The 24526-nt window shown below is 50.3% G+C and overlaps 2 protein-coding genes across 3 annotated transcripts in view; one reads left to right on the top strand and one right to left on the bottom strand.

Annotated features, from left to right (window-relative positions):
• STX1A (syntaxin 1A) overlaps window positions 1–11058 on the bottom strand; it is a 37767-nt gene extending 26709 nt beyond the window's left edge. For both annotated transcript variants that reach the window (XM_053366842.1, XM_053366843.1), the window contains exons 1-2: window positions 10933–11058; window positions 363–440 (exon numbers count right to left, since the gene is read on the bottom strand). In XM_053366842.1, coding sequence (XP_053222817.1) covers window positions 363–440; window positions 10933–10962 — 108 coding nt within the window. In that variant the 5' untranslated portion in view covers window positions 10963–11058. The remainder of the gene's footprint in view (window positions 1–362; window positions 441–10932) is intronic.
• A 6665-nt stretch (window positions 11059–17723) lies between these two features.
• Window positions 17724–24526, top strand: part of MLXIPL (MLX interacting protein like) — a 47125-nt gene continuing 40322 nt past the window's right edge. Inside the window, exon 1 of the mRNA XM_053366998.1 lies at window positions 17724–18704. Within this exon, the coding sequence (XP_053222973.1) occupies window positions 18241–18704 (464 nt within the window). The 5' untranslated portion in view covers window positions 17724–18240. The remainder of the gene's footprint in view (window positions 18705–24526) is intronic.

Raw genomic sequence — 24526 nt, 5'->3', positions numbered from 1 at the left:
GAGTGGCTAGGGAAACCCAGCCAGATGGGTGGGGTATAAATAATAATAATAATAATAATAATAATAATAATAATAATAATAATTTTTAAAATCTTTGGACCGCCCTTCAACTGTAGATCTCAGGGCTGTTCACAACACTGGCCCATTCCTGTGGAACGCCATGCCACTAGAGATTCAGCGAGTGCCTTCTGTGCCAACTTTTGCCTGCCAGGTGCACCCCCCACACCAAAAATGCATCTAGTTGCTCAAAGAAGAAGCAAAGGGGTGACTAGTGGCAGCGGCGGCGGCGGGGGGGAATCTGCAGGAAGAGGCCAAATAATTGACTCCCTGACAAATTCGTGCAACTAAATGGGGTTTCTCACCTGCTCAAAAAACTCATCCATGAAGCGGTCCCGATCCACTCCGACAGTGACGTCATCGTCATCGTCGCTGTCCTTAGCCTGGAAGACACAAAATGCCCTGAATGAAAGAAACCCTCTTGGACAGACTTCTGAAGGGGAGAAACCCTCGGCACATTGCACCTTGCAGACTCCTTTGGAGACCACCAAGACCAGGCATTCCCCAACTTTTTTGTGCCACTGCCCCCTTGTTTTCAAGAACTCTTCCCCAGTGCCCCCTACCCTACTCCATAAAAAGCACCCTTCAGAACAGCGGTTTGCACGACCCACTAAGGAAGATAACAGCACACTAAAATTCAGCAACAATTAATTGCACATTTCTTCAAAATCCAACTACAGTATTTAATTCAGGAACATTGGTTACCTTGACCCATCGATGCCAACTTCTTAAAGTCTGAGTCATTTACACTGCCAGCACCCCCCTGCTGACTCCCTGCCTCTTAGCAGCAATATTTTGGTCACAAACATCTAGTTTACCGAATAAAAGGTGTTCTTTACTAAGCTACAAGTACATATTGAGTTTGTGCTGGAAATGTCCATATACAGTATATAGCAATCGATGTAGTAATCCCACCGGCCCCCACAGGGGGCAGTACCACCCACTTTGGGAACCACTGATTTAGCCTAATGCTCTGCTCCTTTCATTAAAAACAATGCAAGATTCCAGTCCTCATGGAGCTGAATAAAAGGCTGATTTAAACAGGAACAGGTGCTTAATGTTGAGCTGACCCACTGGCCTATTTTGCTCACTATCGTCCATACTGAGTGGCAGTAGCTCTCCAGGGTTTCCTCTCCAGTCCCAGCCCTTGGAGATGGCCCTGGGGTCTGAACTTGCATCCTTCTTCATGGAAAGCAGATGATCTGCCCCCCCCCCCCACAAGGCACCAACCTGGCCCCGAGGAAGAGAGGCATCAGAGGATACCACGCAAGCTAGTATCCTAACCATTTCGACACATTAGATGCACCATCATCAAATGGGGAAATAAAAAGTTAAAGGCTCTCACAGGCCCAAATCAGTAGTTCACAGCAGAGGTTGCCGGCTGTGACTCTGCATGAGTCTCTGCTCTGGGCTTGCCTCCTCTTTTCAATTCGCTTCCTGTGGGGGAAGGGCATCATCCACTGCACCTCTGCACTGAGCGCCCATCGTTCATTCAACTACTCTCAGCGCAGACAGCAGCCGTTTCCAGACAGGCAGCTCCCAAGCACTAATAAATCATTGCTCTTCTTCTGCATGATGCAAACAGAATTGCAATAGACCCCATCAGGGATATGGGATACCTCCCCCGCGCAATATGTTCATCTTGCTTGTTCCATTTTCACCTATAAACTGATGTTGGTGGGGAAGGTCCAGTTTGGGGAAGAATAAATTGCAAGCAATTCTTGATTATTATTTTTATTGTTTCAAAAAAACAACAACAACAATTAATCAAGTGCTATGCACTTGTTCATTTTAACACAAATCCTCATTACTGCCCATGAAATGTAAAAAAAAAAAAAAAAAGCTGAAACAAAAGTATAGATTTCTGCTTTATTGGGGGCGGGAGTTGCCAAAATGTTTTCCCCCTTTTTATTTTTTAAAATTAGCATTGCCCCCTTAGAGGTAACACACTTTCAATTACATTTTTGAAAATGTAAAAGTATAGCCAGAAAAGAATTTTGTTCAAAATAAAGAAATTCACAGAGAGAGAGAGATTAATGATAGTTATGGGGTTATACAATGGCCATGCTTATAATAAGCAAGTGCCAAATACAGTCCATAGGTCCTTGGGACTCTCTCCAGGCCACACCCTCTCTTCTTAGGCCACGCCCCTCACCAGACTTGAGGGTCCATTCCAAGCCTACAATTCTATGAACAGGTAGCAGCAGCACCTGTTGTACAGCAGACTGAGCAGGCATGCACAGATCACTTGCCTTTACCTGGAGATGTCAGGGATTATAATGTCCGTTGTCATTTCCCAACACATAATGCCGAGTGCATATCAACAATCCATAAGATTATACATAATATAAAAAGGTAAAGGTACTGTAAAGGACCCCTGGGTGGTTAAGTCCAGTCAAAGGCGACTATCGTCTCGCTTTCAGGCCAAGGGAGCTGGCGTTTGTCTACAGACAGCTTTCCGGGTCATGTGGCCAGCATGACTAAACTGCTTCTGGAGCAACGGGACACCGTGACGGAAACCAGAGCGCACGGAAACGCCGTTTAGCTTCCCGCCGCAGCGGTACCTATTTATCTACTTGTGATGGCATGCTTTCAGACTGCTAGGTTGGCAGGAGCCGGGACAGAGCAGCGGGAACTCACTCCGTCACAGGGATTTGAACCACCGACCTTCGGATCGGCAAGCCAAGAGGCACAGTGGTTTAGACCACAGCGCCACCTGCATCCCTAAAGACTATACATAATTTATATGAACCCTAAACCCTCCCACATCATGCTGTGTGGCTGAGACCACCCCCTTTCTCCCAGTCTGACTCCCCTCCAGATTCCCCAGCCTTGAAAGCTCGGATGCTGAAAGGCAGGGTGCATACTTAGAAAGTAAATAAAAATAAAACGAATCTGACAAGTGTGACACCTAAAAGCAAAGTTCTGGAAAGCATCCAAAAGAATGAATGCAGAGGAACATCAGCTAAGCTAGGATCCTTGGAACTAGGTACGCTTCGAGAGGATTGGTGGGTGTTTGCAAATGGGTGGGCGGGCTCAATCCTCGCGCGTCTGAAACAGCAGCCGCCCCTCGTTCGACACCACTATGGAAAACACACCTGCACTCCCAGCGTCTCCACCCCCCGCCCTGCAATTAATTCCACCTCTCCTATTATGCCATTTTTATCTGCTATTGTTTCAAACTGGGGCCTTTTTCCACAGAGAGCAGCTGCCAAGACCCTCCTATGTGGCACACAGGAGACAAGACCTCCCCCAAAAGAGAGAGAGCGCACTTCATTGCCAAGAAGCCCCTTGCATACAAAGTTATGCATGGTACATAGAGAAGGGAGATGTGGAGAACATTCTCTGCATGAATGCTGGAAGATTTAGGGCAGAGAAAATGAAGTATTTCTTCAGGCAGCGCATGGTTAAACGGTGGAACTCACTGCCCTGGGATGTAGGACTGACAACCAACTTGGACAACCTTCAAAAGACGATTAGACAAATTCACAGAGGATGAGGCCACCCATAGCTACTTGCCACAATAGCCATAATTTGCTTCCACTGTCAGAGACAGCTAGTAGGCTGGCTACAGACTGTGGTTTCTTTGGCGCAAAACAAACCCAGATCCCCAGTTTGAACATAAAACAATGCCAGGGATTGCAGATCTGTGTGCTAGTAGGGAGGAGGAAACAGCCCAGATTAGTGCAGTTACAGTCAATCATTGTCTAGGGTTTACTGTGATGTGCAAACTGGGTTATTGTCAGTTTCAGTTCCCATGGGGGGGGGAGTTAATTACAGTACAGTGATACCTCAGGTTAAGAACTTAATTTGTTCCGGAGGTCCGTTCTTAACCTGAAACTGTTCTTAACCTGAAGCACCACTTTAGCTAAAGAGGCCTCCTCCTGCTGCCGCGCCGCCGGAGCACGATTTCTGTTCTCATCCTGAAGCAAAGTTCTTAACCTGAGGAACTATTTCTGGGTTAGCGGAGTCTGTAACCTGAAGCGTATGTAACCTGAGGTACCACTGTACTTGCTTCACTGCATTAATGCTCTCTTTTCTTTCTTTTTTTTAAAAAAACTAAATAGCGCTATTTCTCCCATTTAAAAAATGAAAAATATAAGGAAATCCCTAATTAACCCCATCCCCTGGTGAGAAGAGAAACTGACATAGGCATACCCCCTGAAGTGTGATTAATAACCAATAAAATGGCTAGCACTTGGAAACAGTTTACTTAAACACACAGGAATACAGGGTGTGGGTGTGCGTGCGTGCATGTAAAAAATCTCACAGGCATTTGGTGTGTGTGTCCATACCAGACGGGCTGGTGTTCCAATTAATTTTTAAAAAAAGAGGTGGTGGGAAGAAAATCACCACATCGCAGAAAACACTGGCTAGACTGCAGCAAGACTTTGACAATGACCTTATCCGGGTGCTCGGGGGGGTGGGGGAGTAAGCAAAGAAAGCAAATCCAGAACAAAAGGCCTTTAATCTGGAACGAATATTGGACACAAATTCAAAGAGACATGCAACCCTCTATGTGGGACCTCCCTCGTGCTTGATTCCGGAAGCTGCTGTTAGCAATTGTGCTGCAGCATTCAGCACAAACAGGGGTGAGTTCTTGTCAGCATATAACTCCTGTTCCTTTACCAAAGGTGTCATGGGCTTTGAAGACGCTCGAACTCAGGAGGCAAGGGGAAAATGTGCTGAGAGGGAGGCAAGCTTGGCAAATCCACACCATGATCAACGTCCCCACTGTGGAAGGATGTGTGGATCCAGAATTGGCTTCCATAGTCACTTACGGACTCACTGTTAAAACCGTGTTTATGGAAGACAATCTTACTCGGCTACGAGTGATCGCCAAAGAAGAAGACGACGAAGAAGAAGAAGATGATGATAACTCCTGGGCTCAGAGATCTAGACCATTTGCAGATCTCCTACGAGTCTAATTTCAAGGTGTTACTATTAGTATATAAAGCCCTTAACAACTTGGGAGCAGTTCACCTACGACATCGCCTTACCCCACTTCTGCCCTCTCGGCTGCTTAAACTGGCAGAGCTGGCCCTGTTACAAGTGCCAGAGGACACCTGTTCCGAATTTGTAAGAATTCAATCATTTAGTATGGCAGTACCTACCCTTCGGAACTCCCTGCCTCTTGACATCAGGCAAGCGCCTTCACTATATTATGTTCAGCGCCGGCTAAAAACATTCTTGTTTAGGCAAACCTACCCATATGCTTAAGGGACGCAGGTGGCACTGTGGTCTAAACCACTGAGCCTTGGGCTTGCCGATCAAAAGGTTGACGGTTCAAATCCCCGTGACGGGGTGAGATCCCGTTGCTCGGTCCCAGCTCCTGCCCACCTAGTAGTTTGAAAGCACGCCAAAAAGTGCAAGTAGATTAATAGGTACCACTCCAGCAGGAAGGTAAACGGAGTTTCCGTGCGCTGCTCTGGTGTCGGTGTTCCGTTGCGCCAGAAGTGGCTTAGACATGCTGGCCACATGACCTGGAAAAACTGTCTGCGGAGCGGACAAACGCTGGCTCCCTTGGCCTGTAAAGCCAGATGAACGCCGCAACCCCAGAGTCGTTCGTGACTGGGCTTAACTGCTAGGGGTCCCTTTACCTTTACCTTTACCCATATGCTTAGAAATGCTGGTATGAATTTTAACCTGTTTCAGTACTTTAACTTTTTGTATGTTTTGAAATACTGTATTTCCCCCCCTCAATTTTCTTTTATCTTTTTTTGCAAACCACTCTGAGGTTTGTTTTTTTTACAATCAAGGGTGTGTATACATTTTATAAGATGCATAATAAACAAGCCTTTGAAAATGCACCTCCTCACTTTGAAACCAGCCGAGAAGCAACCACAAATTCCTGCTGGAATCATTGGCATCCTTCCTGGCGTGGAAGGGGTGGGGAGGCTGCCAGGAGTGGTCCATTTATCTCTCCTTACGTCTCCCCTTTGCTTTCCAGGTTCTTCAGCTGCGCTGCTTTCGAGGGGGACATTTGGCGCAGCAGCCGAAAGGGAACAGTTGCCTCACTGAGCAGCCCGGGCTAAGAATAGCACACCCCAAAGGAAAGGATGCAGAGCTGGCCAATTAGCCCAGTTAACGGGCTTTTTTTCAAACAAGCCAACCCGGTCCCATTAGACGCGGAGCAAAGGTCAAGCATCTGCTCTCCCCGAGGAGACGCACAGCAAGTCACGAAGCCAGCGGCCAGCGAACGTTTTGAACTCCTCGCTGGCAGCAAAAGCAGAGTCCCAGATCACGCAGGTGTCCGTGCAAAGCGGCGCTCACCACTCCAGACCCGTTATGCGGCAACAAAGAGCAGAGCCACCATGTGCAAAGGCAGTCTACCCCTGTAAGCCAGAGAGCAGGCAGGCAAAGGAAGGAAGGAAGGATATTTTCCATAACTTTCCATGTTTTCCACCTGCGAGGTGCCAAAGGCACATGGTGACACAAGGGAAACCTCTCTGGCTGCCACCCCTTGAAAAGGATATTGTAGAGCTGGAAAGGTTTAAGAGAAGAGCAGCTACAATGACCTAGGGCATGGCCAAACTCGGCCCTCCAGATGTTTTGGGACTACAACTCCCATCATCCCTAGCTAACAGGACCAGTGGTCAGGGATGATGGGAATTGTAGTCCCCAAACAGCTGGAGGGCCAAGTGTGGCCATGCCTGATAGGCGAGTGAGGGTCTCCCCTGTGAAGAAAGGTTGCAGCATCTGGGGCTTTTTAGCGCAGAGAAGAGGCAATATGACAAAACACTTATAAAATTATGCCTGGCATGGACAAAGTGCATAGAGAAAAGCTCTTCTCCCTCTCTCATGACATTGGAATGCATGAACATTCCTTGGAAGCTGGAGGCTGAGGACAGACTGAAGTACCTTTTTAGTTGAACTATGGAACTCGCCGCCACAGGAGGCGTCTATAGCCACCAACATGGTTGGCTTTAAAGGAGGACTGGACAAATTTGTGCGGGAGAGGGTTATTGAGGGCTACTAGGCCAGGACTGTCTTTGCTCTGCCTCCATGACGTTTTGGAGAACCAGCTGCTGGAAACCAAAGGAGGGGAGGCTATTGGGCTCAAACTCTGCTTGTGGGGTTTGCATTAGGACATCTGGCCAGCCAAGGTGAGAACTGTGTGCTGGACTACATGGGCCACTGGCCTGATTCCAGTAGATTCTTATGTTATTTCCTGGGATGTCTGTAGGCCCCAAAAGGTGACGCAGGCTGAAGCTGGACCCTCAGGTGCCCTCTGGTTCACCTCTGGCCAAGCAGAGACCTCCTTCCCCGGAGTTGAAAAAGCCGCGCTCATTTTCTGGGATGCCTCATTACTACGACGCTTCATTCCTCGATCTGCATGCCACAACCAACATGCTCTCACAGCCTCCTTCCCTCAGGCCTTGCTCGAAGCAAGTTGTGGCTTTTCCGTTCCAGAGTAGAAATTTATTCTGGATGAATAGAAGGGCTGGAGCACAGAAGAGGGGGCACTGAGTAGACAGCAACTGGGGTTTGTTTAAACCCACTTTGGAAGGGAAGGCAGCAGGGAGGGGCCCTGATTCTCCTAGGGAGGCGCACTGAAAGATTAAAATAAGAGCGATGGGGAGAAGAAAACAAAGGAATAAAAAATATAAACCATAAAAGCGTCACAGCTTGGAAGGACAAAAGTGCAAAGATACTGCACAACTCTAAAGGGTCGATAAAATATTAACTCACACGAAGATTCCCTTTGCAAATAACAAAGATTTATAAAAAGTATTCTCCACCTGTGAGTTCCATCATGGAGACTAAAGGTTCTCTGTAGTCTTAAATGAGCCAGATATTTGCATATGCCAGTGACGCTGAGTGACCCCCGTGCCTCAATATTTGTATGAGAAATAAAAGGAGCCATGACCTCTTTTACAAAAGCCAGCATCTGTGAGTCAAGGATGATTTGTACAAAAGAAGACCCTCAACACATCTAGCCAAGATCCCTGCCAGAGACTCTTGCGTCTTGGCCCATCCTCAAAAACAAGAACCCTCTAATGCACTGAAAGATTTCAGACAGCTAAAAGAAAGGACCCAGCACACAGTTAAACTATGGAACTCCCTCCCACAGGAGGCAGTGATGGCTACCAACCTAGACGGCTTTAAAAGAGGATTAGACAAATTCATGGAGAAGGAGAAGACTATCGATGGCTACTAGCCACAATGACTATACTCTGCCTCCACGGTCAGAAGCGGCAATGCTTCGTCCTGCTTATGGTCTTCATTTTGGTTGGCTGCTATGAGAACAGGATGCTGGACTAGATGGGCCACTGGCCTGATCCAGCAGGCTTTCCTTATGGCTCGTGGATTTATGCACCTCTGTTGGAATGCCTTGCTGAGTCAGGCAGCCACTGGACCACGGAGGTCAGCGCTGTCTGCATCACAGATGGGGAAGCGGGGGCTCATGGGAGTTGTAGTTCAAGAACATCTGGAGGGCACAGGGGGCCATGTGGTGTGAAGTCATAGAAAGTCAGAGTTGGAAGGGACCATCTAGTCCAAGGGTCAGCAAACTTTTTCAGCTGGGGGCCGGTCCACTGTCCCTCAGACCTTGTGGGGAGGGCGGACTATATTTTTTGGGGGGAAGGGATGAACGAATTCCTATGCCCCACAAATAACCCAGAGATGCATTTTAAATAAAAGGGCACATTCTACTCATGTAAAAACACGCTGATTCCCGGACCGTCTGCGGGCTGGATTTAGAAAGCGATTGGGCTGGATCCAGCCCCCGGGCCTTAGTTTGCCTACCCATGATCTAGTCCAACCATGCAGGAATCTTTCCCCCCAATGTGGGGCTGGAGCCCACAACTCTTGAAATTCTGGGATTAAGAGTCTCATGCTGTGCCAACTGATCTATCCCAGGAAACCTTGCTCCACACTGACTATCAGCAGCTCACTAGGATGTTGTGCTGGCATCTGTTCATACCTGATGCCACGGGTTGAACCTGGGACCTTCTGCATGCAAAGCAGGTGCTCTAACCACTGGCCTATGTTGAGCCTGGATAGCTCAGATGGTAAAGCACGAGACTCTTCATCTCAGCATTATGAGTTCGAGCCCCACATTGGGCAAAAAAATAGCTGCATTGCAGGCGGTTGGACTGAGATGACCCTCGTGCAGTGGCGTGGCGTGGGGGGTGCAGGCGGGCCGGCCGCACCGGGCGCAACATGGGGGGGGGCGCGCTCGCACTCGCAGCTCTCTGCCCCTACTAAAACCCATGGGTTAGGGGGCACAAATTACTTGCCTTGCCCCGGGTGCTGACAACCCACGCTACGCCACTGCCCTCGTGGTCCCTTCAAACTCTACAATTTGACGATTCTTTGGGGCCATCAGAATGCAGCGAAACCCACAAATGTCAGGACTTCCGTTTCACTGGAAAGTGGGTAGGTTTTCTTAGCTTCTCCTAAAGGAGCAACAGCGTCCTGAATCCAGACCACCCCTTCCTTAAATCCACAACCAACCTTCCTCATAAGGAAGCCACAGTGTTGCATGGTAGCAACAGGTGTTGCATGCTCAACAGGTGACTTCTAAGGTGCTAGCCCTCAAGCATGCAGAGAGTCACAGGTATCCATTTCAATCTTTGCCCCTGCCTGCCCTGGAGAAATTTGCTATGCATTACAGGAAGGGTGGGGGGACATCTGTAGCCGCCTCCCAATCGTTGGGCTCCAACTCCCATCATCCTCCCTGGCTGGGGTTGATGGGAGTTGGAGTCTAGCATCCGAAGTCTCCCATCCCCAAATTACAGGAACGACAACAACAAAAACAACAAAGTTTTGGAGGGGGTGGCAGCTATGCATTGGCTCAAGCAGGTTCCTTTTTAGGGAGTCGAAGACCAGGAGGGCAGCCATCTGAGGTGCCTGCGTTTGCTAGAGGCAAAAAAGCACAGAAAGAAAATTCCGCTTGGGAAAACAACATACCACGGCTCCCTTCTTGTCATTCAAAAAAGTTACGGCTTTCAACCAAAATCAGTTAAACAATTATACAATTAGGTGCTTGAAATAAGCTGGCAGAATTTAAGAAGCCCCCTTAGTAAAGAACAGCCATGTTAAGGCTGCACTCCTGAGCACCCTTCCTCAAGAGCAAAGCCCCCCCCCCCCCCGTGAAGACAGAAAGAGCCTCTATTTGTGGGTAAAAGCCCCCCTCCCCGGAAGAAAAGTCACCCCAGCTGGCCCCATCGATGGGACTCCCGATTAGCAACCTTTCCCTTTGGGGCTGTGGTGGCCAACAGCATCACCACAGCCTGGCTCACCCCACGTCCTCAGGGTGATAGAGCAGGCACTCTGCCGATGCTCAGGAGCCCCCTCTCCCCTCTGACGCCGCACGTCCCAGAGATGCGCGCTGCTACGTCCCTAGGAGGAGGACGGGGTCTAATCTTCGTCAACCCCCCCCCCCAAGAGAATTCAAAAGAGATGGCGGGCGTGGGGCAGAGTGCCTCATCATTCCCAATTCCAGGGGTTGAAGACCAGATCCGCACACGAGATGCCGCCCTTGTTCCTGCAGATCAGAACTGGGGCGATCCCTCCAGCCAGCCCCCTATCTCTCCACCCTACACCCACGAATCAACAAGGCGATATGGAGGCGCGAGGAGCCGCACAGCCTTGTCGTCCGTTCCCTGGAGAGTTGAGAGGGGGGCAAAATGTTCCACGACCCCCGCCGCACGCATCCATGGACGGCACCGCCCTATGGAGAGAGGAGGGATCGCTGTCGTCCCCCTCCGGTTCTACGCTGGCTCCGTTTTCGACGGGGAGGTTCGCTCAGCTTCAAATGGAGGGGGCAAGGCTAGGGGGGCCACGGTTGGAGGGGACCCCTCCCTGTTAGCCTTGTGATGGGGCTCCACCCCGTCTCCCTCCCGCGGCCCCTTCCCCGACGGGGCTCACCGTGCGCAGCTCCTGCGTCCGATCCTTCATGGCTCCGGCTCCGCTCTCTTGGGCGGCGATCGAGGGAGGAGCAGCAAGCCGCGACGGCGGAGGGGGGGCGGCGGCACATGCGCGGGAGCCCGAGCAGGGAGGGAGGGAAGCGGGGAGCGGCCGCCCGCCTGTCTGTCTGTCCGTCCGCCCACTCCGTTACGGCCGCCTCCGCGTCACCGCCCACCCGCGACGGGGCCACCCCCGAAGGAGCCCGGGCGAAGCCCCCACCTAACTCTCCAGTCTCTTTGGGAGAAAAGGAACGCCGCCCCGCCTTCTTAGGCGGATCTCCAGCTGCGCGGGGCGCCTGCACTCCCTGCATGCTCAGAAGCACGCTCAGTTCCTCGACAGGTTTAATTTGCAGCAAGCCCCGTCTCGTTCAATAGGCCCCAGCTTATTTTTTTAAGCTTCAGAGAGCCTGAAAGAGGAACCTGCCTTGCGGCGGGAGTGGCGGGGCAGTCGTTTCTAGGCCTGGAAAAGCTTTCAGCTGTGGCTAGTTTCTGTGGCTGTTAAAAGCTCAGGAACACACGTGTGTGTGTATGTATGCGTGTATGTATGTGTGCGCGCGCATGCATGTACATGTGTACATGTGTGTGTACATTGACTGTGAGCAAGTGAGCTTGGTCAGCATGGGGGAGAAGGAAAAGACGGGGTTAAACAAGGTGACTTCCCTTTGCAATTGTTGCTTCCCTAAACTGAATTGCAGGGGGTTGGACTAGATGACCCCTGGGGGTCCCTTCCAACCCTACAATTCTATTACTGTATTCTAAGTTGTGTTTTATCACAAGCCCTGTGTACGAATAACCCAACAGCCTTCTCAAAACCCCATTTCAGCAAGGCCTGGTCAGATCAGAAGCAAATAGCTTCCATCTTTAATTCTCCCCACTCCCTACCACCTTGGCCAGTCTTAGTTGCTGTCCGCAGTGGCCTGTTTACACCCCCACCATTAGGAGCTGCCTTTGCAAAACGAGCCTGTTCCCCTCTGATAACAAAAACAACTCTGCACATGCTCAGAGGCAGAGTGCTGGGATTTCTGGAATGGGAAACTGAATGCATTGTATGGCTCATGATAGTCAAAGGCCAAATACAGAGAGTTGTTTGCGGGGACACAAAATGAGACTAGGTGTGTTGCTGCCTAGCCATGGCTGCCAACTGACCAGAGGTCAAGAGCACCCCAGGGCTGGCGTTTACCCACACCAAGCCACAGTTGAAAGACGCAGCAGCAGTGGCTGGTCGAGAAATTGGCAACCCATAACATGACTCGTTTCCATGCATGTTGCCATGAGTGCAAGAGAATCCTAGGGATGGTGCTCCCTGATCTATGTCCCCAAAGAGCACGAAGGGAGACGGCGGCGGAACAACTAGCAAGATGTGCTCTGGTGTTCTGCCACCTGCTGGTCGCGGAGAGTACAGCAGCGTGCCCTGCAGAATCTGTGTCGATAATATATTTATTAGTCTTAAGGATATAAGAAAAGCCTGCTGGATCAGGCCAATGGCCCATCTAGTCCAGCATCCTGTCCTCGCAGTGGCCAACCAGATGCCTGTGGGAAACCTGTAAGCAGGACTTGAGCCCAAGAGCCTTCTCCCCTCCTGTGGTCTCCCATCAGCTGGTATTCAGGAGCATTGCTGCCTCTTGACTATGGAGGCAGAGCAATCCTGGCTAGTAGCTATTGATAGCCCTCTCCACGAATTATTAGTTTATTATCATTCTTCCCGTGTTCTTAACGTTTTGCAGTCCTCATTTCTTCCATCTTCACAGCAACCCTGTTTGTTTGGTAGCTTCCAAACTGTAGGTGTTGCCACACTGAAATATTGATTTCTTACAGATGCAGAACGGGCATTATGTAGCGCCAGATCTTTCTCTCCCCCACCAATGCCCTGGGCCAAATTCGACAGGTAGGCGGGACCCTGCTTTGACAGGTGGGTGGTCCTGGCCACCTGTCAAATCATCTGATGCCGTAATGGCATCAGGTGATTGATGCATTTCCGAGCTGACTGGGGGAGTGTAGGGAGAGGGAGATGGCTTAAAGAGCTGGCTCAACCAGCCATTTGTCAAGCATTTTGCAAGGGTCAGCAGTGCCTGCAAAAGCCCGGTTTTTCCTTTACATGCCCCCCACCTGGTGTCATATACAGTAGTACCTTGAGTTAAGTACTTAATTCGTTCTGGATGTCCGTTCTTAACCCAAAACTGTTCTTAACCTGAAGCGCTACTTTAGCTAATGGGGCCTCCTCCTGCTGCCGCGCCACCGGAGCACGATTTCTTTTCTCATCCTGAAGCAAAGTTCTTAACCCGAGGTACTATTTATAGGTTAGCGGAGTCTATAACCTGAAGCGTATGTAACCTGAAGCGTATGTAACCCGAGGTACTACTGTACAATGTGGGGTGTGTAGCAGGTGGGTGTGGCTTGCCCCCAAATGGTCTCGCGGGACAAATGGAGTCGCCTGGCAGGTCAGATTTGACCCACAGGGCGGAGGTGCCCTACCCCTGCTATAAATCCACGCTATGCCCTATTCAACCATCTGTGGCCATCTGAAGGTCTGTCCCAGGGAAGATGGAGCAAGCTTGTTTTCTCCTGCTCCATTGGCTAGGACCTGAAGTAGTGGATTCAAGTCAGAAGGAGATTCTGTCTAAACATTAGGAAGATCTTTAGGGTCCCTTCCAAAGTTAAACAATTCTATGATCTGCAGGTGAAATTCCCAAAGCAGCTGGCTCCTAACTGTATATTCTGATTTCCCACCAGGCTGGCCTCCTGCAGCCCCACGCTTAGGAGACGTGGGGCTGCAGTGGAGGGGTGATGGGGAGAGGCACATGCCTGGCAGTGCCAGGGGGTACGTTTTCAAGCCTGGTCTTTTGCCAAGTCAGCCAATGTGCGTCCTGCTGACGCAACCCCGGGGCCTTACGCGGGGGGGGGGGGGGGCGTCTGTTTTCACGTGGTGCCATGGCAACACCACCCATAATGATAGCCCTGGAGCTGCTGGAGGAGGCCTCTTCTGCGCTTACCCTCACCTGGGTGACAGGTCCCTCTACCTGCTTTCTTGACAAAAGAGGGCTCCCTTTGATTCTCCACTGCCCCCCCTCCAGCTGCTCCAGAGGGCTGCCCCCTCCACTCTGCGAATGCTCCTTTGTGCCTCCACTTGCCATCTGTTGCCATTCTCTGCCAGGGCCCACATGCCCCCCTCCCCGATCCATCCTCCCAGTGACACATCAGCAGAGTCTTAGGACAGGCAAAAAGGAATTAGCTCATAATTGGTTCAAGCGTTCGTGGCCACGAGGTGCAGCAATGACAGCTGGTCCACACCTGAACATGAGTCCAGAAGAAGAGTGTGCTGGATCAGTCCAGCATCCCAGATGCCTGTGGGAAGCCGCCAAGCAGGACCTGAGCCCAAGAGCCCTCTCCCCTTTTCTGGCTTCCGGGCAATATTCAGTATTCCAATATTCAGAAGCATTGCTGCCTCTGGGTGTGGGGGCAGAGCATGGCCCTCATGTCTAGTAGCCATTGATAGTTGTCTCCTCCATGAATTTGTCTAATTCTCTTTTAAAGCCATCTAGGTTGGTGGCCATCGCTGCCTCCGGTGGCAGGGAGTTCCACAGCTATCAACTGCTTTGAAACGACAACTGCTAGGAGGGAGGAGCGGTCTTGTTATTGCCAGGCATTGATTGCAACATGGAGGCTCCATAGTGCATGCAGAAGGAACCTGGGTTCAATCCCTGATGAGCTCTTCGCAGAGGCAAAAATATTTGGCCGCAGTTGGGGAGCCTAAGAGCAGGGGTGGGAAGCCTATGGCCCCCTCAGATGTTGGTGCAACTCCCAGCAGCCATCAAAGCCAGAGGAGCTCCCCAGGTTATACTTTGTCACGATTCTGTCCCACAACATGGTGCCCTCCAGATGTTGTTGGACTACTACAACACCCATTATCTCTGGCCATTGGCCGCATGGGCTGCTGGGAGCTGTAGTCTCGGAGCATCTGGAGGGCCCTGTGTTAGCTTTCCCTGGGCGAAGGCATCATAAATGCATTAGGTGGTGTACATCTCACCATTTCCTCAAGCTCCAACACCCTTCTGCTGCTGGCGTTCGAAAATGTGTGCTCACAATTCTTCGCTATTTTGTACTTTCCAGAGAAATGCTGCAGTTTGATGGGTCTTCCCTCAAATCAGCTTCCATCCAATTTGAAAACGTAAGACTTCCCTGTTAAGCTGAGGTGTGCCCACTTGAGACAGCCATTGCACATGCTCAAATGATTTTCTTTTTCTTTTTGTGATCAGGAGTTCCAGGGTGTGGGTGTTTGCAGGTGTGGGGAAATCAAACAGGCAATGTGCATTGGACAAAGACCTTTTTGCACCCCTCCTCATGCAAATGTGACTTGAAACGGGGAACAAGGATGACCTTGCTGCATTTTAGGCTACTAATATGAACCCTGACGTAGTCTTTAGGGTGCCACAAGACCTTGTTGTTTTTGCAGACTTAACAGCACCGGTTTTGCCCTTCTGAAAATTTATGTCTTCTTGCTTCTGCTCCTTATCGCAGAATATTTGTCAGCACCGCCAGCCTGACGGGGCGGCATTCTTGCCCTGGATTGCAGATACACAGCCTGATTGGTGGTGACCCAATTTCTAAACCTGGTTGTCCCAGCAATTGGGTGAGCTTTGTGACTGTTGCCAAGTAGTACAGGAACGGCCACACCTTACACGCATGTAATTTGAGCAAATTCAACCAAGGTTGAAATCGCACAAGTGAAATCCAAGCAAGGCAGAGAGCCTGAAAGCTATTTCCATGCCGGATGCACTTGGGGTTACCTGTCACGAAAATAGCTTTTAAGCTCTCTACCTTGCAAAAGGGCCAAGTTCCACTCAGCGCAGCAGCACTAGGATGCTCTTGAGAGATATTGTGGGACCGTCCGAGTTCCCGTGAGATCGCACATGAGCATCCCAAAGCCAGCGTGCTGAGTGGGCCTTGCCCAGCAAGCAAGGCAGAGAGCTAAAAAGTTATATATATGCCTGATCTTGGGGTCCCCCAATGCAAAAAGAGTTCTCAAGCTCTCTGGTTCTGGAAGGATGGGGGAATTCTTTCTCTCTCTCCCCCTCACCTGCTAGCCATGAGGTGGCTCCAAGGGTTTGCAGGCAACCCCTGGTTTGTGTGGGGGTCACATTCCTGGCCCCCACACATGTCAGAGGGGTTCGCATAAGCCTATTCCACCTCGTTCCGCTCCCATTCTGCCCTCTTCTGGGTCCAAAATGACTCTCACGTTGGCATTTGTGCATCAGTTGAACCCGTGCAAAATGCTCGCTGCCTGGATGTGATTTTTGTGTAAATGTGGAACCCTTGGGACTGAACCCCTGCATAAGATGCAATTGTCCTGTATGTGCTTGTAGACGTTTTCAACATCTGTGTTGCCTCCTTCCTTCCTTCTGAAAAAGGATATGCTTGTTGACACTTCCGCTTGTTCCGTGATTTCCAAACCTTTCCCCCCTTGTCCTGCTCCTTTCCCAGGGAAAACCTGCTCTTTAGTGCTAAATTGGAGCAAACATTAATCTGGAGGAAACCGGAATGGCTGTTTGGTCCAACTAAGCACTAAAGAGTGGTTTTCTCGGTGGGGGGGGGGAGCAGCAGGAGAAGTGGATAAGCCCTTAGTTGAAATGAACCATCTCTCCATCTCAGTACTGAGTCCAGAAGCCCAGGGTAATTGACAAAGATGCCTTGCTGGCTTTCATCCACCATCACTTCCTCTTGTTTTTGTCAATTTCACATATGCTTTCCAAGCAGCCTTCCCCATCTTTGGTGCCCCCGTGATGACCAGGGGACTGGTGGGAGTCGTGGTCCAGAACAGCTGGAGTCTACCTGGTTGGGGAAGGCTGCTGCGAATTGTTGACAATGTGCTCCAGTGTTCACACTGTAAAATGGTGGGTAAAGTGGATAGAGTGTTTTCCTCCTCCTCTCCCAACACTAGGACTAGATCCAATGACGCTGAATGTCGGAAGATTCAGCACAGATAAAATAAAATACTTCTTCACACAGCGCATAGTCAAACTGTGGAACTCCTTGCCACTGGAGGCAGGGTGGTCATCCCCATGGATGGCTTTTAAAGAGCATTAGACGAATTCATGGAGGAGAGGGCTATCAATGGTTACTGGCTGTGATGCTTATGTTCTGCCTCCACATGTCAAGAGACTGCAATGTTTCTGAATGCCAGAGACCACAGGAGGGGAGAGGCATCTCGTTGGCCACTGTGAGAACAGGACGCTGGACTAGCCCTTTGGCCTGATCCAGCAAGCTCTCCCAGATCCTCCAAGTGTCCCTATTTTCTAGGGACGTCCCTGATTTAGAGAAGCTGTCCCGGTTTCTGATTTGATCCCAGAATGTCCCACTTTTCCTTAGGATGTCCCTATTTTCATTGGAGAAATGTCGGAGGGTATGGAGTTATCTGAACCCTGAGCCGTCTGAAGGCAATCCTGTTTAGGGAAGTGTTTTTTAAAAAAAGTTTAATGTTTTATTATGCTTTGATATATGTTGGAATCTGCCCAGAGTGGCTGGGGCAACCCAGTAAGATGTGTGGGGTATAAATAGTAAAATTATCAAAATAGGGAATGGGACATCCCTATTTTCATCCGAGAAATGTTGGAGGGTATGCTCTCCTTATGTTCTTACGGTCCTCCTATGAATCTGCTTGGGTGCCTTTTTTCCTCTGTGGGTGCTCAAACACACAGGCACCATCTGTGGCCTCCCCCCCCCAAGACTGCAAGAGCCCCCTTGCTTGCACTTTCCGTTCTTGTTTCCTGTGGGTGGGGAGCAGCTTTTCATGTCCATTGACGCTGCATTGCACCCGCGTCGCTCTCCGCCTGCTTATTTTTGTCCTTTAATCGGTGTTTACTCGCTGGGAACTCTGGGAAGGGGAGTACATTAGCAGTGGGTAAACACTGGGTATAATTCCCTCTCCTGCACATACTCTCAGCCAAGGCAAACAAACCCTGTTTGAGTAGCTCATTGGCAGCAGCTGTCTCTGTGTGTGCGTGTAGAGGGGGGTCCCTGCCCCCCACATACACAGCAACTGAAGCGAGAAAGTGGCTAAGACAGTTTCCTCGACGTGCCGTATCACCTGATCATGGCAGAAGACCAGAGGGTCGCCTTTGCGATTCAGAAGCTGGCAAACTATCTGGAGTCTTTTTGAAAGTTGCTTCTTCCCAGTTGTTCGTTTCTGAATGCACCAAGCCCACGAGGGGTTAACTCCCCCCAACTTTTTTGTGCCCACCCACCAGGAGGTGGAGCCAACTGGGCTGCTCTATAAATGCAGCCGCCACTGGAGGCGAGAGCAGGTGGCAGCAGGAGAGGGAGCGAGAGGTCGGGCTCTTTGCCAACTAAGGTGCGTCATCATCACCAGGTGCCCACGTGGGGCACCAGCTTGGACCGCAGAGGCTGCTTGCAAGGAGCCCTCTGGGCCAGCTGGCCTTTGCCCCACCCCATGGCATCCCTCCAGCCGGGCTCTTCAGGACTCTACCTGGAACCGCAGATGGGACCCAGAGATGACTCGGATTCCGATTCCGACAGCCCAGCCCCCAGCGGCACTAGGCCTGGGGCGGGCTACCCCACCTGCTCCCAGGTCATCCACAGCGGACATTTCATGGTGTCGTCTCCGCACAGCGATGTGGGGCCTCGCCGGCGCCACCATCAGGCGGAGCAGGAAGCCCCTGCCCCTCCAAGCATCGACCCCACCCTCACTCGCCTCTTTGAGTGCATGAGCCTGGCCTACAGGTGAGTCTCAGGTGGCTACTGGCGGCCAAGTCTGTTTCTTGACAGGTCTGGGGTGCAACTGGGGTGGCCATCTATTCGCTGGCTCGTCCTCAGGAATATCTGAGGCTGGAGGAAGTTCCTGGAAACCATAGGAAAGAGGTTTTTCAGTGTAAGTAAAGGTAAAGGGATCCCTGACCATTAGGTCCAGTTGTGACCGACTCTGGGGTTGCGGCGCTCGCTTTATTGGCCGAGGGAGCCATATAGCTTCTGGGTCATTTGTCCAGCATGACTAAGCCGCTTCTGACAAACCAGAGCAGCGCACGGAAACACCGTTTACCTTCCTGCCGGAGCGGTACCTATTTTTATCTACTTGCACTTTGATGTGCTTTTGAACTGCTAGGCTGGTAGGAGCTGGGACTGAGCAACGGGAGCTCACCCCGTTGCGGGGATTCGAACTGCCGACCTTCTGATTGGCAAGCCCTAGGCTCTGGTTTAACCCACAGCACCACCCACGTCCCTCTTCACAGGTGTAGTTCCATAGAATTGTAGATGGGACCCCAAGAGTCACCTAGTGCAAGCCCCTGCAATGCAGGAATCCTTTTACCAGACGTGGGGCTCAAACCTGTAACCCTGAGATTAAGAGTCGCATGCTGTACCAACTGAGCCCACACTGCGTTTCTGATAGGTAGGCCACTGTCAGAACAGAATGGTGGGCAGGATTCACCCCCTTTGGCCTGACCCAGCAGGCTCTTCTTATGTTCTTTTGGGTTTCTCCTTCGCCTGGGAGAGGGAACTGCTCAGAAGCGATACTTTAGTTAAACTGTGGAACTCCCTTCCACAAGAGGCAGTGAAGGCCACCAACCTGGATGGCTTTAAAAGAGGATTAGACGAATTTGTGGAGGAGCAGAGGGCTATCAATGACTATTGGCCACAATGGCTATGCACTGCTTCTGAATGCTGGTTGGTGGAAACCGCAGGAGGGGAGAGGGCTCTTGGGCTCAGGTCCTGCTTGCAGCCTTCCCTTGGGGGCATCTGGTTGGCCACTGTGAGAGGAGGATGCTGGACTAGATGGGCCACTGACCTGATGCAGCAAGGCGCTTCTTATATTCTTATGGGGCTTTTCACGTCCTGGGAGGGCAGGCGCAGATTAATTGCAGCATTGGGGCCCCTGTCTGCCAATAGTTCTCACTGGTAAATGTTCTCGCTGTCATACATCTTGTACTGTTAGCCAAGCTTGCTTTTCTCTCTCACTCTCCCGAAATCCCAAACTAGGGGAAAGTTTAGGCTGTACAGACGACGGAGCTCTAAATGATTGTATAACATGGATGGGCTTCTTTGTAGAGTTGAAAGCTATGGGGTGAACAGTAGAATCACAGAAGTGTAGATTTGGAAGGGACCCCAAATCTATCTAATCCAACCCCCTGTAATGAAGGAACCACAGCTGAAGAATCCCTGATGGATTCTTGAAAACTTCCAGCAAAGGAGAGTCCACCTTCCAAGCAAGTCCATGTCTGGTCTTGAGAGCAAACTTGTATTGGAGCCCATCACCTCTCTTCAACCCCCACCCGTGGCCTGTCTCCAGCAGGGGGCAGTAAGATTCCTCTGGGAACTCCCAAAGGACTACTTCCCATGATGCATGGTTAGCCTATGGAACTCTCCACCACATGACTGTTGTTGGGGACAGAAAGCCTCTCTACTTTGATGCTGCCTGGCACAGAGTTAGGGGCTGAGCTCTCTGCTTCCCCAACCATATCAAGGCTAGCCAGCAACGCCAGCTGAAATGCGTGAGCCTTAGATTTCGTCCCTTTGCTGCTTTTGTCAAAATAGCTAGGGGTTTGGAAACCCTTAGGGTTTTGGTGGGATTTTGGCCCTCCAGAGAGTGCTGAGCTACAACAGCTCAGGAAACTTTGGGGGAACTAAGGTTCCCCACACCTAGATTAGTGGGTACTTCATAAGCCATCCTCTGTCTCCAACCCTTGTGACGTGACCAAGGAACATTTGACCTGTATCTAAAAAAGGGGTGCTTTTAAAACATTTTTGTTCCCTGTTATCACCTGTCAGGGTTGACCAGGAAGGCCCTTGGCTCAGTGGCATAGTGTGGGTTGCTGGCACCCAGGCCTAGGTATTGTGCTCCCTAAGGCAAATATTGTGCCCCCTAACCGGCTTCTCATTGCTCTCATTGCTGCTGCTGGGTGGAACTGAGGAGAAGGAGTGGGACATGCGTGTGGCGTCCTTGGTGGGGCACTGCCACCACCTGAGTCTTGCCACCTGCCCCTCCACGCTACGCCACTGCCTTGGTTGCTGCTGTGGTATTGTGCTGTTACTCCACAAGAACATCAGGCCAGCGGCCCATCTAGTCCAGAGTCCTGTTCTCACATAGGTCAGTCAGATGCCAAGCAGGACCTGAGTACAAAAATTATTTTATCTGCCCTCAATATTCCAACATTTGACTTCAATGGATGTCCATGAGTTCTATAGACTCTCCAAGTGTCCCTGTGGTTTCTTATTTGAGCCTGGAATGTCCTGCTTTTCCTTAGGACATCCTTATTTTCACTGGAGAAATGTTGGTGGATATGGAGTTATGCGGCCCCCAAGCCAAGGGAATAAGTATACAGTCTTTAGAAGACATCTGAAGGTAGCCTTGTATGGGGAAGTTTTTTAATGTATATTGCTTTGTTATGTTTTTATATATGTTAGAAGCCGCCCAGAATGGCTGGGGCAACCCAGTCAGATGGGCAGGATAGGAATAATAAAGTTGTTGTTGTTGTTGTTGAATAGGACATCCCTATTTTCATCAGAGAAATCTTGTAGTGTTAGGAGAGAGGGAAAGAGAGGGAGAAGAACTACATCCACTTTCTCCAGACCATGCAAAAATACATACCCTCCAACATTTCTCTGATGAAAATAGGGACGTCATATTTCATAATGATAATTTGACTATTTATATCCCACACGTCTTACTGGGTTGCCCCAACCACTCTGGGCAGCTTCCAACATCTATAAAAAATAGTAAAACATTATAATTTTTTTAAAAAAACTTCCCTATACAGCGAGGCTTTCAGATGGCTCAGGGATCAGATAACTCCATACCCTCCAACATTTCTCCAGTGATAATAGAGACATTCTAAGGGAAAGCGGGACATTCTGGGATCAAATCAGAAACTGGGACATTCCTGGAAAATACAGTCATATCTCATGTTACGTTTGCTTCATGTTACATTTTTTCAGGTTGCGTCCCGTGGCGACCTGGAAGTACCAGAAAAGGTTACTTCTGGGTTTCGCCGCTTGCGCATGCGCACAAGCGCCAAATCGCACCACGCACCTGCGCAGATATGGCACTTCAGGTTGTGCGCTTTTCATGTTGCGAACGGGCCTCCGGAACGGATCCCGTTTGCAACCAGAGGTATCACTGTAGGGACACTTGGGGGGTCTGAAAATATGTAATTCAGAGTCCTCCTGAGCCCAGCTTGCTGAAGCAATGCTACTGGGGTGTTGTTGCTAGCGCAGACCTGCCTGCTGTCAAACGAGGAGGATTGGAGGACAATGCCAAGTCTTCCATTGACTTTTGGACATGCTGTGCTCAAGTCCTGTTTACTCTGACCAGCAGGGCAGTCCAAGCGCAGGCAGATCCGGTCAATAGGAACACGGGAAAGGGACCCCCGTTGTGTTCAGCCGTCCACTCCGCAAACGGCCTTCTTTGGTGTCTGCTTTGACAGAAAAACTGAGCTGTGACATGCACACACACACATGGGGAAAATGCATTTGCTGTTTGTTTTTCTAAGAACTGCCATAGAGGGGAGGGACAGAAGGGAGATGACCTCTCCCACTCCATACACTAAAATTCAGATTGGTGCCGGGAGGTTCACTCAGGGAATACTTTAACTGAATGGCCTTCATTTCCAACAGAGGTTGTGGTGATGGCTAGTAGCACTCAACAATGCAGTGATGCAGAGATCCAGGGTGTGTAGAGGTTAGAGTGTCGGACTAGGACCTGGGAGAGCAGGGTTTCAATCCCCACTCGGCCATGGAGCTCATTGGGCCAGTCACCTCCTCTCAGCCAAACCTACCTCACAGGGTTGTTGCGAGGATAAAATGGGGGAGCTGTGGAGATCCTTGGCGGTATAAATTTTATAAATGGTAAATAGGCATTGCTGAAGCGGTCAGTTTTGCTTCCCCCCAGTTTCTCATTTCTCCCCCAACTCCCCCTCAAGTTATTGCAAACGGCTGCGGAAATGTGGAGATCTGAATTTAAGTCCTCGTGAAAGTGCACTGGTGTTTTTGTGTGAATTTCTGCTGAGGCATGTATATGTGTACACAATTTCCCCCAAGTGAGAGAGAGGTGTATTTGCAAAGCAATCTTCTTTATTACGATGCATTTTTAATATGTTGTTTCCCCCTGATAGTTGCATGGTTTTTATGCACCCTTTGCTCTAATATGTGCGATTCTTATACACATTGTGTGGTTGGAGAACTACGCTGCAAGATTTGACCAAGCACAAATTTGGAAGGAAATTGGCTTTCCTGTGTCTTGTTTTTGAAAGAGTGGATTCAGTCGTTTTTGCCTTTCAGTGTGAACTGAGTTGAGAGCCTTTCAGCCTGAGCCCAATCCTGACAGTGTTTGGGGCCTCATGAGAGGACTTTCTGCAAGGAAACCAGGTGCTCTGCTGCTGAGCTAAGATCCTAGTCCTCATGATTCCCAACTGAGGGCTGCTTAGGAACATAGGAAACTGCCTTCTACTGAGTCAGACCCAGCTGTCCAGCGAGCTCAGTGTTGCCCACACTGACTGGCAGCAGCACTTTGGGGGTTTCAGGCAGGGGACATTCCCTGCCCTTGCATAGATTCATAGAATTGCAGAGTGGAAGGGACTCCAAGGGTCATCTAGCTCAACCCCCCACAATGCAGGAATTATAGCTAAGGATATTTGCCTTTCTTGGCTCATCTTTGGAACCTCTGCATGAGAAGCTGTGAGCCATGGGGTTTGGATATCTCAGCTCTCCTGAATGGGTCTGCTTGAATGTTCCATGATGTGTGGGCCAGATCTGACTGGGGAGCTCAGTCAGCAGAGCGTTTGACTCTCAGGGTTGTGGGTTCGAGCCCTACGTTGGGCAAAAGATTCCTACATTGCAGGGGGTTGGACTAGATGACCCTCAGGATCCCTCCCAACTCTGCAGTTCTGTGATTCTACGTCACTGCGTCACTGCGGCATCCTGGGCAAACACACCCATTTTCACGACTCTTCCCTGTACAGCTGATGCTGTTGTCCCTTTTTGCCCTCACCGTGTCTGTGTCTCTGGGGCAGCCCAGATCTGCTGTGTCCCTCCCCACCAAGAATGGGGCCACCCCTGTAGCCTCCCTACCCTCCCTTCTCCCTGTCGCTTGGCACCCAGATGCTGTCCCAGACATGTGGGGGAAAGGGTGTTTTCCGAGTGCTAAGTTTCTGCTCTGTGAACCAGAAGGATTTCTGCATCCCGCTTGGCAGGGAGTGTGGAATCCCACTGGGAATTCTTGGACTCTCCCCCCCCCTCCAATGCGCTTCCCATAACTCTCTTTGCTGAATGCAAAGTAGTGAATGCACATCAGAGCCGATTTGGGCTGCATATGCACAAATACTTATCTTGAAAAGCTGCCTTGGTTGCAATCTCCTTTAAAAAATGTATTTATCATGTTTACATCCCAAGGAACTATACTCCAAGGTTCTCCTCTCCACATTATCCTCACAGCAACCCTGAGAGGTAGGTTAGGCTGAGAGACACTGTGTCTGGCCCACACCCAATGAGCTTTGTGGCCGATCAGGGATTCAAACCCGGGTCGCCTAAAACCTACTCTGACAGTCTTAACTCAG

This window comes from Podarcis raffonei, chromosome 15 (genome assembly GCF_027172205.1).
Source record: "Podarcis raffonei isolate rPodRaf1 chromosome 15, rPodRaf1.pri, whole genome shotgun sequence".
NCBI classification, from domain to species: domain Eukaryota; kingdom Metazoa; phylum Chordata; class Lepidosauria; order Squamata; family Lacertidae; genus Podarcis; species Podarcis raffonei.
The sequence above is the reverse complement of the archived record's forward strand: the minus strand, read 5'-3'. Positions and strand labels throughout refer to the sequence as shown.